The 13296-nt window shown below is 37.5% G+C and overlaps 1 protein-coding gene across 17 annotated transcripts in view; it reads left to right on the forward strand.

Moving 5' to 3' along the window:
* Nucleotides 1-13296, forward strand: part of DNAJC6 (DnaJ heat shock protein family (Hsp40) member C6) — a 178458-nt gene that overhangs the window by 126504 nt on the left and 38658 nt on the right. For 9 of the 17 annotated variants that reach the window (XM_054236379.2, XM_035251754.3, XM_035251750.3 and 6 more), the window contains 3 exons: nucleotides 356-506; nucleotides 1852-1901; nucleotides 2013-2161. The exons of 3 other annotated variants lie outside the window; for them this stretch is intronic. In XM_054236379.2, the coding sequence (XP_054092354.1) occupies nucleotides 356-506; nucleotides 1852-1901; nucleotides 2013-2161 (350 nt within the window). The remainder of the gene's footprint in view (nucleotides 1-355; nucleotides 507-1851; nucleotides 1902-2012; nucleotides 2162-13296) is intronic. 5 more of the 17 variants (XM_078332137.1, XM_078332139.1, XM_078332138.1 and 2 more) reach the window with 1 other exon arrangement.

The raw sequence follows: 13296 nt of genomic DNA on the forward strand, positions 1-13296 counted from the left end.
CAAAGTCTCTGAAATATATTGTGTGTTTTATATTTACAGCACATTTCAGTTCAGACTAGCCATATTTCAGGTGCTCAATTGTCACACATGGCTAGTGGCTAGTGGCGGCAATATTGGAGGTTTCCATTCCTGGGACTCAGTGAGAGACTATCTTGGGTCTCACCTGAGGACCCATAATAGTGTTATAACTCAGAGTCTATAAGTTCTGAGAATGGGACACAACTTTCAGGAATATCTGTTCCATACTCCTAAAGACAGTCTGTGTATGTTTTAAGAATGAAGAGGGATTGGTTTTCTGTGGATTCTCTGCAACCAACATTTTTTTTGTTTTTTTTTTTCTCTTTTATTTTGGCAGGTGCCTCATCTCCAGACATGGAGCCCAGCTATGGGGGAGGTCTCTTTGACATGGTAAAAGGAGGTGCAGGGAGGCTCTTTAGTAACCTAAAGGACAACTTGAAAGACACCCTCAAAGACACATCTTCTAGAGTGATACAATCTGTGGCCAGGTATGCACCTTCTTCCCATTAATTTGATGGATCTCCATGCTCTCAAAGCATCTGGTTACCTGCCAGCTGCCTGTCTGGCTCAAAGAGTGTCCATTTTGGAATATAATTTTGTGGGATCTGACAACTAAGAAATGTCATTGAAGACATAAAGTTAGGTCTTTTAGAAGATATAAGCATAGGCTGGGAGCACTCAGTTCATCACGACATTAGAGTATAATGGTTGCCCTCCCTGGCTTTAGAATCAGACATCCTGGATTCTAATGCAATATCTGCCTTTGTTAACTAAGAGCCCCGAGGCAAGTTGATTAACCTCTCTAGCTTTGCTTTTGTACCCTGACTGAATGTTTAGGCATTCAGTGAGATTAAAATATATATGCAATCTGAATAAGCATTACCTATGGATTGTAATCAAATCAGAACTTTGTTTTTATGTCCTTCTAGCCCTTTAACTTTATTCAGTGAGAGAAGTTTTTTACTCTTTCACTGTATGAAAATTCTTATAAGCAGGTCATAAGAATTATTTTTTTATTGATGATGCTGGAACATACTTCGCTCTAAATTCCAGTTCCCATTGGTAATCTCTGGGCCTCAGTTTCCAGATCTGTAAAACACACAAGAAAATTGGTGTATATGCTTTCTAAGCCTCCTTCCTATCCTAATAATCAATAAGATATGGGAGAGTTTTAAGGACCTCTATTTCAGCATATTCTGAAAACAGTCTCAAATTTTGGTGTGCCTCAGAATCACTTGGAGGGCTTGTTAAACACAGACTTCTGATTCAGAAGGACAAGGGAAGCATAATATATTTACTAAATATCAGAAAATTCTAGGGTTACTTTGAGTTACAATATGCAGTTCTAAATCAGAAATTCAACTGTCAAGTCCAATATATTAATCAAAATTTTAATCTTTGTTCAAAGGTAAAACTTACTCCTACCTCTGATTCTCAACCAGGGCCTGGTAGGCAGAAAAATGGTGTCATTTATTTTTTCTCAACTACTTCTCCTACCCCTTTGCCACTTACGATTATGGAAGATATTTCCCATGTAGGTAAAGAAGCTAGAACAACTAGTATTGCAGTTTTCTATTCTGAAATTGATTCAGATCATGAAGTGGCATCTACAAGGGCCTTAGAATGCCCTAGTTGGAGTGGCATATTTATACCCCTGAGGTTATGGGCTGTCTTTTCTCAGTGATACTTCCTTGTTGGAGAGAAGGGCTAGAGGGGAGTCAAAAGATGCCCCTGGACAGCAGTTCCCAGTTCATATGTGCAAGTGATTGAGAGAGAGAAATCTTGGCATATCTGGATCATTTTAATGAGTGCCCATATTTTGTCTTGCTTTAGCTACACAAAGGGAGATTTAGACTTCACTTATGTTACCTCCAGAATTATTGGTAAGTTTCTCATGTTAATTAACCGTCCTTTGGCTCAGCTTCCAGCTGCTGCCCATTGTGACAGCAAACCTAAACGTTTAACGTGTTCTCTTTCTGTGTGATCTCTCCTAGTGATGTCCTTTCCTCTGGACAATGTTGATATAGGATTCAGGAATCAGGTTGATGACATTCGAAGCTTTTTGGATTCCAGACATCTTGACCACTACACAGTATACAATCTGTCACCTAAGTCTTATCGAACTGCCAAGTTTCACAGCCGGGTAAGGATTTTTAGCCCTGAGATTGTACTGTTGAAGACATGACAGGGTGTTTTTCCTCCTTAGAGACCCCTCAAAGCATTTGCCCTTACACATCTGAAGCTGAAAAACTATACACTCTGGACACTTCTGTCCACAAAATATTTGTTAGGCTGCTGTGAGACATCCTAAAGATTTTCCTTGGCTGGGGATACTTATGGGAAAGTGTATCCGTCAATGAAATACCATCGAAGTTGGGGTCTCAAGTCTGCTGGTAGCTGGTTGTTCCATGGCACATTGTTCATGAGGCTTAATTTGGAGATTGAACTGCTGCTAGGGCAGTCGGCTGCCTTCATGCTGTTACACTAATTATGCCTTTGACTCCTTTATTGCTACTTGGTATCAAGATGAGGCAGTGTGGCTAGAGCAGTACCAATGAGTGTTAATGAAAATGTCTTTCCATTAATATATTTTAAGAAGCTTTTTGAACTAGGCAGAGAAATATTCCTAGTTTTAACCTGGTTAAGGAACTGAGAATTGGCTTAGGTTTGAATTTGATATCGAGCCTGATATTTCTGACCACTGAATTCTGACTTACTAAAAAAAGGCCATTTTCCCCCTCTCAAGAACATCTCTAAATATTTTTGACTTAGTCTTTAGATTCATTTGGGTCTATTTATAAATAGAATGGAATTTCCATGCATAGCTCCTTTAAAAGTGAAACTTGATGTCAAATATGTAAAATGATAGCTCGTTGACAGTGCTGTGTATCTAGGATCTCAGATTTGATGCTGGAACATAGTTTGCTCCAAATTCCAGTTCCCATTGGTAATCTCTGGGCCTCAGTTTCCAGATCTGTAACACACACAAGAAAATTAGTGTTTATGCTTTCTAAGGCTCCTTCCTGCCCTAATAATCAATAAGATATGGGAGAGTTTTAAGGACCTCTTTTTCAGCATATTTTGAGAAGTCTCAAATTTTAGTGTGCCTCAGAATCACTTGGAGGGCTTGTTAAACACAGACTTCTGATTCAGAAGGACAAGGGAAGCGTGAGAATCCACATTTCTGACAACTTCCCGGGGGCTGCTCCTGATGTAGCCGTGGGGACCAGTCTTTGATAAAGCACTGATAACATCGTTCTGAAGTGGTTTGATCTAAATTGCCATTCTGTAATAGAGATTTTAAGTGCAGCTCTTTAAATTCTACTGTAATAAAATAACCTTCCAACTCTTATTCCACCTATTAGCTAATTCAGAACAAGTGAATTAACATCAAACAAAAATGTGGATAGATATTTTGTTTTTAATGTAAGGCAAATCTTTCGAATGGATTTTTCTTATTTGGAGGCTAAGTCAGAGCCATTATTTTCATAAAATTTTAGGACTGTGGAACATCCTACACAATATTTCATAGAAATTTTATTTGACCTTGAAAGAGCTTTGATAATCTGGATAATTTTCCCTCAGAAATCACCTTTATAAAGATATAATATCATTATAGAAGAGATATAATATCATTATAGAAGCATTTAAACATGTAAGATGTATCTTTGTGAAACATTTATAAAAGGCAATCTCTATAAAGATGTTTTTAATGAAAGGCATCTATCAGTGTAACTAAAGATTTTGTGACTGGACTTAATAGTTTACCAAAGGAATTAGAGATTACATATAAACACCTACGCTGGGCTGCTCTTACTTGCCCTAGAAGAGAAGGGAGCGATTTTTTTTGATACCTAGAACAGTGCCTGATGTAGATAATCAATGTTTTTTAAAAGCATGGATGTGCAAAGAATTCTTAAACACTATAGATATAAAATAAATGTTTGGTTTGTGTTCTCAAGGCACCTAAGCCTAGTTGGCAAGAGAACCCAGGACACTCTCAATGTAAGTATAAATAATATTTATAATACCTGCCAAGGGAGATTAGTAAAAAGAGACACCAGTGACAGCTGGATCTTAGAGCAGGAGTAAGGCCTATGTAGGTCAGAGGAGTGGGGTCATTTCTTGCCTATACAAATTGTAAAGTGTCTTGTGAGGCTCTTGATGATCTAGCCTCTATCTGGTCCTCTAACTTTATCTTTTACCATTCTTCATTGCCCAAAAATCACATGCTCCAACCAGGGATATCCATGTGCTCATGTGCATGCACACACACACACACACACACACACACACACACACACAGTCTCCTTGTATGAGCTACTCCTTCTCCCTTAAAAGCCATCCATGCCACACACCCTTCATCTCCTATCTTTCTTTTTTTAAATTTTTTATTTTTTAAGACAGAGCCTCACTCAGTTGCCCAGGCTGGAGTGCAGTAGCGTTATCTTGGCTCACTGCAACCTCTGCCTCCCGGGTTCAAGCAACTCTGCCATAAGGCTTTTCCAATTCTTTCTCCTAAAACACAGGCTTGCACTACATCTTTAGCTCTTCCTGGATAGTCCTAGAATTTGGCAGAAGGGAAGTGGATCCTCTGACCTGTCTCCTTTATGCTTAGTTGCATCTCAGGGAGGCAGTCCCAAAGCCCTAGTGTTTCCATCTTACTTTTGTTTTTGATTGGCCTACATCTCTTTTCAAACTCCTGGACCTTTCTTTCTCCGGCACTAATACTATGAATTGATTTGCATCTCATTATTGCATGACTTAGAAAAGTTTTCTTTGTTTTTACCTTTCAGTTCATGAGGACTAGAGCCATTTCTTACTCCTTCCAGTTCTGTGGAGTTCTAGGTCTGAAATTAAACCTTATTTAATAAATGTTGATGGTAGAGTCTACCATAAATACCAAACACAGAAGTGGTTTTATTTATAGACTCACGAGAGTATATAAACTCATAGGAATTTTTTATCCATAAACTCTTGGGACTCTGGCTCTGCCCACATCATGTATCTCTGTGCCTTGAAACCTGAATTGAGTCACTTTACATGATGATTATGTGATTGTTTGTCTATGTTCAAACCTGCATTTCAGGGTGCAGGTAGTGATGTTGGCAAAGACAGGCTGTTTCCCGGAAGATTTTACTTTGCTGAGGGTTTTCATTCTGTATTTTGATTCGCTTTTATCCTTAGAAGTCACATTGGTTGACAGGAATTGTATGAAATAATCAATACTATTGTCCTTATTTTTCTATTATATATTTGCACATGTCACAGAATGTTAAAATAGCAGTTTGTTTAGTCTCAGTTTAGCACAGGATACAACTCAAGAGAATGCATAGCACATAGTCCAGCATTCAAAAGCGAAGTACTATAATACCTATTCAGGGCTGCAGAGGAGGTATTGAACCTCGGTTTTTTTTGTATTCTTTATAGCCAGTGTCCACATTAAGGAAATAAGAGTACTTATGCTGACAGTGAAGTCCTAGAGACCAAGAAGGTGCATCAGTTAAACCAGATGTTCATAATCTGAATTTAAAAGACCCATAACTCCTCTGTGATGTAGATCTCCTGGTAGGCTTCGGAGAGCTTTATCATCTGCTTCCACTCCTTTAAAAAAATTATTATGGTAAAATATACATAACGTAAACTCATCATTGTAACCATTCGTAGTATACAAGTTCAGTGACATTAATTACATTCCCAGTGTTGTGTAACCAACACCACTGTCTGTACTTTCTCATCATTCCCCACATAAACACTGTTCCCATCCATTCCAAGAATATGTGTGTATATGCGTGTATATGCTGGTTAGGTTTCTGCATAGAAGGTTTATAGCTGTGTCCCAGAATATCAGGAACCTGTACACATTTCTTGGCATTACCGTTGGCAATAAATGGAAAGCTGGATGAATGAACAGCAAGTCTAACCTGGCCCCAAAGTTCTTAAGTTCTGAGTAATGCTATTCTAGGACCACTTTGTCTCTTCTCCCTCTGTCCACTCAGGAAGGACAGTATGGTGAAGGCATCCTGCAGGGAGCCTAGAAATCTGCAGCCCAGCTGGTTCTTTTAGACTCTGCCCTCTTGTTAACTATTTCTAAATGACATAATCCTGTAGGATTTCTTTCCCTTTGGGAATAATTTGATTTTTGGAAAATGTATTATCACCTAGGGTGTCTTAAAGGACTCATGATTGAAGGTCAGTCTTTTTACCCCTTTTTCTTCCAGAGCGTACCAAAGAGGTCTCTACAGCTCCCAGTTGTTTCTGCTTTGGTGGGAGATTGGTGGGAGTAGGGGAACTTTATAGCTCATACTTCATCCCTCACTCTGCCACCATGCCTCAGTGTCAGGGCAGGAAATAACTGGAGTAAAAAAAACAATCCCTGGCCTGGGGGCCAGAGGACCAGAGATCCCACATTCTAGTTACACAGCTTCCATGAATTGAATGTCTTAACCGTGGTAAAACACAGCCATCACTTGAAGCTCTAACCACTTTACAAATGCAAGGTTTGGAATTGTTATCAATCATCAGACAATGTAATATAATGGAGAGTACATACCTTTTATTTTTTTAAACGGAGATGAAACCCTGTAGTGTATACGAACTTTAGAATTTAAACATTACCCTAGGTTCACATCTCATCTGTTCCTCTTCCTGGGCAAATCACTTTTACCTCTCCTTGGACTCAGTTTTCTCCTGTATAAAATGGATATGCCAATAACAGAGCACCTTTCTCATAAGCACTCTTCAAGATTTTTTTGTTAGTTTCTTATAAGGAATAAATTTGATAGCAGTGTCTTGCTTAGAGTCATCATTCAGCAAGTAGTAGCTATGATTAACATTGGTAATAATAAAATGCCACAATAAATGATTGACTGAATTGTCCCCATCCTGCACAAATGGTGTGTGATTCATAAAACGCCAGGTATGGCAATTAAGTCTTACTCTCTGTCTCTAAGTAGAAGCTTTTGTTCTTTCTTTTTTTTTTTTTGAGATGGAGTCTCGCTCTGTCACCCAGGCTGAAGTGCAGTGGCACAATCTTGGCTCACTGCAACCTCTGCCTCCCAGATTCAAGCGATTCTCCTACCTCAGCCTCTTGAGTGGCTGGGATTACAGGTGTGTGCCACCATGCCCGGCTAATGAAGCTTTTGTCCTTATGCTTAGTGAATGGCTGCTTCTGCCTATCCTGTCTTGGGCTAGGGATGATGGAGAGATGAAAATTGAATGGCATCCAGCCCTGGCGCTGTTTTGGCCTCTTTCCCACTGGGTGGTATCATGGCAGCCTGGTAATCCGTATGGTGTCCTCTGATGCTCAGCAACCCCAGGAAGTGTTCAGGAAGACTGGAGACAGCATTGCGAAGTGTCAAGGACTATGCTTACTGCATGAAGCTGTGAGCCCCAGAGAGCGACAAAAATAGCTCGCAGTGATTGAGTTTCCTTTTTATTTTGTTGGTTTTGTTTATGCCTTAATGTTTTCCCCTTTTAGACAGAGTGCATGCTTTTAAAAAATTCTAATTGTATGTTTGTTTAATGGTGTGTAATTATATATCAAGTAAATATATAATTATAGAGTACTTTAAATTAATATTATTTACTTGATTGAGTTAATGATTCTGGAGCTATTAGCCTATTGTGCTAAGAATAATTTAACCAACTTTTAGCTGAGACTCATTACAGATATTGACATTTGGTGTGTGTGTGTGTGTGTGTGTGTGTGTGTGTGTAACAGCCAGTTTTTTAAATCTTTAAAAATACTGCTGGGGAGATAAATTTGCTATACTTTCATTTTGTTGCAGTCTAAAAAAACCCAAATAAAATGGATTCACCTGTTCCCTCCTCAAGATATTGTACATATAGACAAATCTTATTATAAAAAGAGATTACCAAATGGCGTTCATTCCTTTATTCTTTGACTCATTCATTCACTCAGCAAATACCTGTTGAGCACCTGCCATATGAGCAACACATGCACAGTGGACACTGGGGTTACAAAAGTGAGTAAGTTATGGTCTCTCCTCACGGAGCTCAGTGTCCAGAAGGGGAGACAGTATAAGCAGTTTATTCAGGACAGCTTGACCACAAGCTAGCATTTACTGTTTTTATGTTCTGCTACTTAATTCTGACAACAATCCTCTAATGCTCATTAATACTTTACACACTAGATAATTGAGGCCTGGAGAGGTTAGTAAGTTGCCTAAGGTTAATCAGGTTAGTAAATTGTAAATCCAGAGTGAAAATCCGGCCTGTGGCCTTAACCATGTCGCTCTACTGAAAAAAGCTGTAATAGATGAAAATAAACAAAGGCATGAGTATGAAGATGACTAAGCATTTCTGTCTGTGAGTATTAGAGAAACTGTCAGAGACAAGAGAGCACTTGAACTTGGTTTTTTATTTTTTAAATATTTGATTTAAAATATGCATATATAATGTACAACTTCTACCATTTTTAAGTGTACTGTTTAAGTACATTTACAGTATTTTTTCCTTCTTCAAACCCCTTTCCATTCCCCTTCCTGGCCTCTGGTAACTACTACTCTCTATCTTCATGAGATCCACTTTTTAAATTACTCCTTATGAGTAAAAAAATGCAGTATTTCTCTTTCTGTGCTTATTTCACTTATAATGGCTTCCAGTTCTATCCGTGTTGCTGCAAATGACAGGATGTCATTCTTTTTTATGTGACTAATATTTCATTGTGTATGTATACCACATTTTATTTTTCCGTTCATCCATTGGTAGGCACTTAGGTTGATTCCATATTTTGGCTATTGTGAATAGTGCTGCAGTAAACATGGGAGTGCAGATATATCTTTGATACATTGATCTCCTTTCTTTTGGATATATACCCAGTAGTGGAATTGCTGGGTCACATGGAACCTCCATACTGTTCTCCATAGTGATTGTACTAATTTACATTCCCACCAACAGTGTGTGAGAGTTCCCTTTTCTCTACATCTTCACTAGCATCTGGTATTACCTGTTTTTTTGATACAAACCATTTTAACTGAGGTGAGATGACGCCTCTTGTGATTTTGATTTGCATTTTTCTGATTAGTGATGTTGGACATTTTTTCATATAACTGTAGTCCATCTTAATGTCTTCTTTTGAAGATCTTTTAATTCTATTCAACTCTTGTGCCCAGTTTTTAATTTTGTTTTTTTGTGTTTTGTTTTTGCTATTGAGTTGTTTGAACTACTTATATATTCTGTGTTATTAATTTCTTGTCAAATGAATAGTTTGCAAATATTTCCTGCCATCCAGTGGGTTGTCTCTTCACTTTGGTGATTGTTTTCTTTGCTGTGCAGAAGGTTTTTAGCTTGATATAGATCCAGTTGTCTATTTTTTGCTTTGGTTGCCTGTGCTTTTGAAGTCTTCTGAAAGAAATTTTTGTCCAGATCAATGTCCTGGAACATTTCTCTAATGTTTTCTTCTAGTTGTTTATATTTTCAGGTTTTTGATTCAAGTTTTTAATCCATTTTGATTTGATTTTTATGTATAGTGAGAGATATAGGTCTATTTTCATTTTCATGCGTATAGTTACCCACTTTTCCCAGCACCATCTGTGGAAAAGACTGTCCACTGCCCATTGTAAGTTCTTGGTATCTTTGTTAAAGATGAATTCCTGGTAAATGTATTGATTTATATCTGGGTTCTCTGTTTTTTTCCATTAGTCCATGTGCCTGTTTTTATGCCAGTACCATGCTGTTTTGGTTACAGTAGCTTTATAATAAACTTTGAAGTCAGATAATGTGATGCCTCTAGCATTGTTCTTTTTGCTCAGGGTGGCTTTGGCTATTTGAGTCTTTTGTGGTTCCATATAAATTTTATGGTTTTTTTTTTTTTCTATTTCTGTAAAGAATGTCATTGGTATTTTGATAGAGATTGCATTGAATCTGTACATCATTCTGGGTAGTATCTCCATTTTAACAATATTTTGTCTTCTAATCCATGAGCATGGAATACCTTTTCTTTTTTTGTGTCCTCTTCTATTTCTTTCATCAGTTTTGTAGTTCTTCTTGTGTAGATCTTTCACTTCTTTGGTTAGATTGATTCCCAGGTATTTTATATTTTTTGTAGTTATTATAAATGGCATTGCTTTCTTGATTTCTTTTTCAGATTGTTGGCTGTTGGCATATATGAATGCTGTTAATTTATATATGTTGGATTTTTATTCTTCAACTTTATGGAATTCATTTGTCAGTTCTGTTTTTTTTTTGGTGGAGTGTTTAAGTTTTCCTAGCCATAAGATCATGTTGGGTTTGAACAAGGCTAATTTGACTTCTTCCTTTCCAATTTAGATGTCCTTTATTTCTTTTTATTGCCTAATTGCTCTGGCTAGGACTTCCAGTATCATGCTGAATAATAGTGGTGAAAGTGGGCATCCTTGTCGTGTTCCAGTCTTTAGAGGAAAGGCCTTCAATTTTTCTCCGTTTCAGTACAATGTTAGCCATGAATTTATCATAGATGTCTATTATTATTTTGAGGTATGTTCCTTCTATATCTATTTTCATGAGGATTTTTTTTGAGACAGAGTTTTACTCTGTCACACAGACTGGAGTGCAGTGGCACCATCTCAGCTCACTGCAACCTCTGCCTCCTTGATTCAAGCAATTCTCCTGCCTCAGCCTCCCGAGTAGCTGGGATTACAGGCATCTGCCACCATGCCCGGCCAAGTTTTGTATTTTTAGTAGAGACAGGGTTTCACCATGTTGGCCAGCCTGGTCTCAAACTCCTGACGTCAAGTGATCTGCCTGTCTCGGCCTCCCAAAGTGCTGTGATTATCAACATGAGCCACCATAACTGGCCTCATGAGGATTTTTATCACAATGGGATGTTGAATTTTATCAAATTTTTTTCAGCATCTATTGAAACAATCATGTTTTTTGTTCCTGATTCTATTAATGTGGTATATCACAGTTATTGATTTGCATATATTAAGCCATGCTTGTACCCATGAAGTGAATCTTTACTGATAATGGTGAATGCTCTATTTAATGTGTTGTTGCATTTGGTTTGCAAGTATTTTGCTGAGGATTTTTATACCTGTGTTCTTCAGTGATACTGGCCTGTATTTGTTGTTGTTGTTGTTGTATCCTTCTCTAGTTTTAATATTGGTAATGCTGACCTTGTAGAATGAGTTTGAAAGTATTTCCTCTTCTTCCATTTTTTTTAAAGAGTTTCAGTAGGATTGGTATTAGTTCTTTTAAAATATTTGGTAGAATACAGCAGTGAATCCATCAGGTCCTGGGCTTTTCTTTGATAGGAGAATTTTTATTACAGCCTCAATCTCATTACTTGTTATTGGTTTGTTGAGGTTTTCTATTTATTCATGGTTCAATCTTGGTAGGCTGTGTGTGTCCAAGCATTTATCCATTTCTTCTAAGTTTTCTAATTTGTTGGTATATAATTGTTCATAATAGCTGTCTCTAATGAGTCTTTGTATTTCTGAGGTCTCAGTTGTTATGTCTCCTTTTTCATTCCTGATTTTATTTATTTGAATCTTCTCTCTCTCTTTTTTAGTGTACCTAAAGGTTTATTGATCTTATTGTTTCAAGAAAACAACTTTTTATTTTGTTGATCTGTATTTTTTTTTAGTTTTAATTTTCTTAATTTCTGCTCTGGTCTTTATTATTTCTTTATTTCTATTAATTTTGGCCTTGGTTTGTTCTTGCTTTTCTAGTTCCTTAAGGTGTATTGTTTGGTTGTTAATTTGAAGTCTTTCTTTTTTTTTTTTTGATATAAGTGTTTATTGCTATAAACTTTTCTTTCAGTACTTCTTTTGCTGGATCCCATATGTTTTTGTATATTTTTATTTTAATTTGTAAGAAATTTTAAAATTTCTTCTTAATTTCTTTATTGAGTCATTTGTTGTTCAGCAGCATATTGTTTAATTTCCATGTGTTTGTGTATTTTCCAACGTTCCTTTTGTTATTTAGTTGTCAAGTTTTATTCCATTGTGGTCAGAGAAGATACTTGGTATGATTTCTGTGTTTTTGAATTTGTACATACTCATTTTGTGGACTAAAGTGTGGTCTATTCTAGAAAATGTTCCATGTGCAAATGAAAAGAATATAAATTCTGCAACAGTTGAGTAAAATATTCAGTAAATGTCAATAAGGCCTATTAGATCTTGAACCTGGGTTTTAAAAGATGAATCGGAGTTTACCAAGGGACGAAATTACATTTCAGACATAAAACAGCTTGTACAAATATATATTTTATGATTCCTCTGACAGCAAAATGTATCTTCTCAGTTATTCTATATTTTTAGTCAGTAAGTTGTTTCCATTCCTTGAGAACAAACACATCAATGGGGAATATATATGTGGGTAAAGGTGAGGCCAGAAACAGCTTTGAGTCATGTTGGGTAAAAGGGGCAAGCCATTATAGAGTTCAAATTGACAGAGGCCAATGCCAGATCACCCTGGACTGTTCTGGAGCTATGCCAAACATTTCAAATACTTTATTTAATAAACCATACTGTCCTTCCCAAAGATATATGAAGGTGGATAACCTGGAAGTTCTCTTGCCACTGCCCCATAGTCATCTTGTAGAAAAAAAGTTACAAATTACCGAAAAAGAATGGGCTTTCTTGGAAGTCCCAGAGAGAGAAACTCCAGGTGTTTGCTTTTAGATGTCAGCTCTACTAAGACCACAGATAATTACCCAGTCATATTTTGATTATTTATTATCTGGTTGCCAGAAAAGGGCTAGTCAAACAAATTCCACCTGCCTCTTTTTCCCACAGTCAAATAGAAGGCATTTGAGACATTTGGGATTGTGGAGCACATTCTGACACCATCTGTATGAAACCTTTTCTTTCTCCAGAATTTCATATCTCGGGAAATAGCACTTCCTGTAGCCTTCTATCCAGCCATTCAAGCCAGAAACCTGGAGTTCAGGCTTGACCCTTTCCTCTCCTTCCCCCGACACTCTCTACAGTACACCCCTGCACATGCACACACTGCTACCATGTATCACCTGTCTTATGTCCAGGTGTCTCACTACATCTCTGTCTCCTGAGTCCCTCAGGTATGTTTGTACCCCACTGCCTCTCAGTGAGCCTAAGCCACTGTCATCCCTTATTGACACTCCTCACCAACCTCCTGACTGGTTTCCCTACCTTTAGGCTCTTGTTATCTATTTCTCCATACTAGAGCTTGAAAGATCTTTGGAAATGTAGATCTGAGAGTCGTTCTCCTTCTCAAATGTTCTCCCAGCTCCTTAACAAGACTGTATGATCTCGCCCTTCAGTCTACACTCTCACCATGGAGGATTTCATT

Source organism: Callithrix jacchus, chromosome 7 (assembly GCF_049354715.1).
Source record: "Callithrix jacchus isolate 240 chromosome 7, calJac240_pri, whole genome shotgun sequence".
NCBI lineage: Eukaryota > Metazoa > Chordata > Mammalia > Primates > Cebidae > Callithrix > Callithrix jacchus.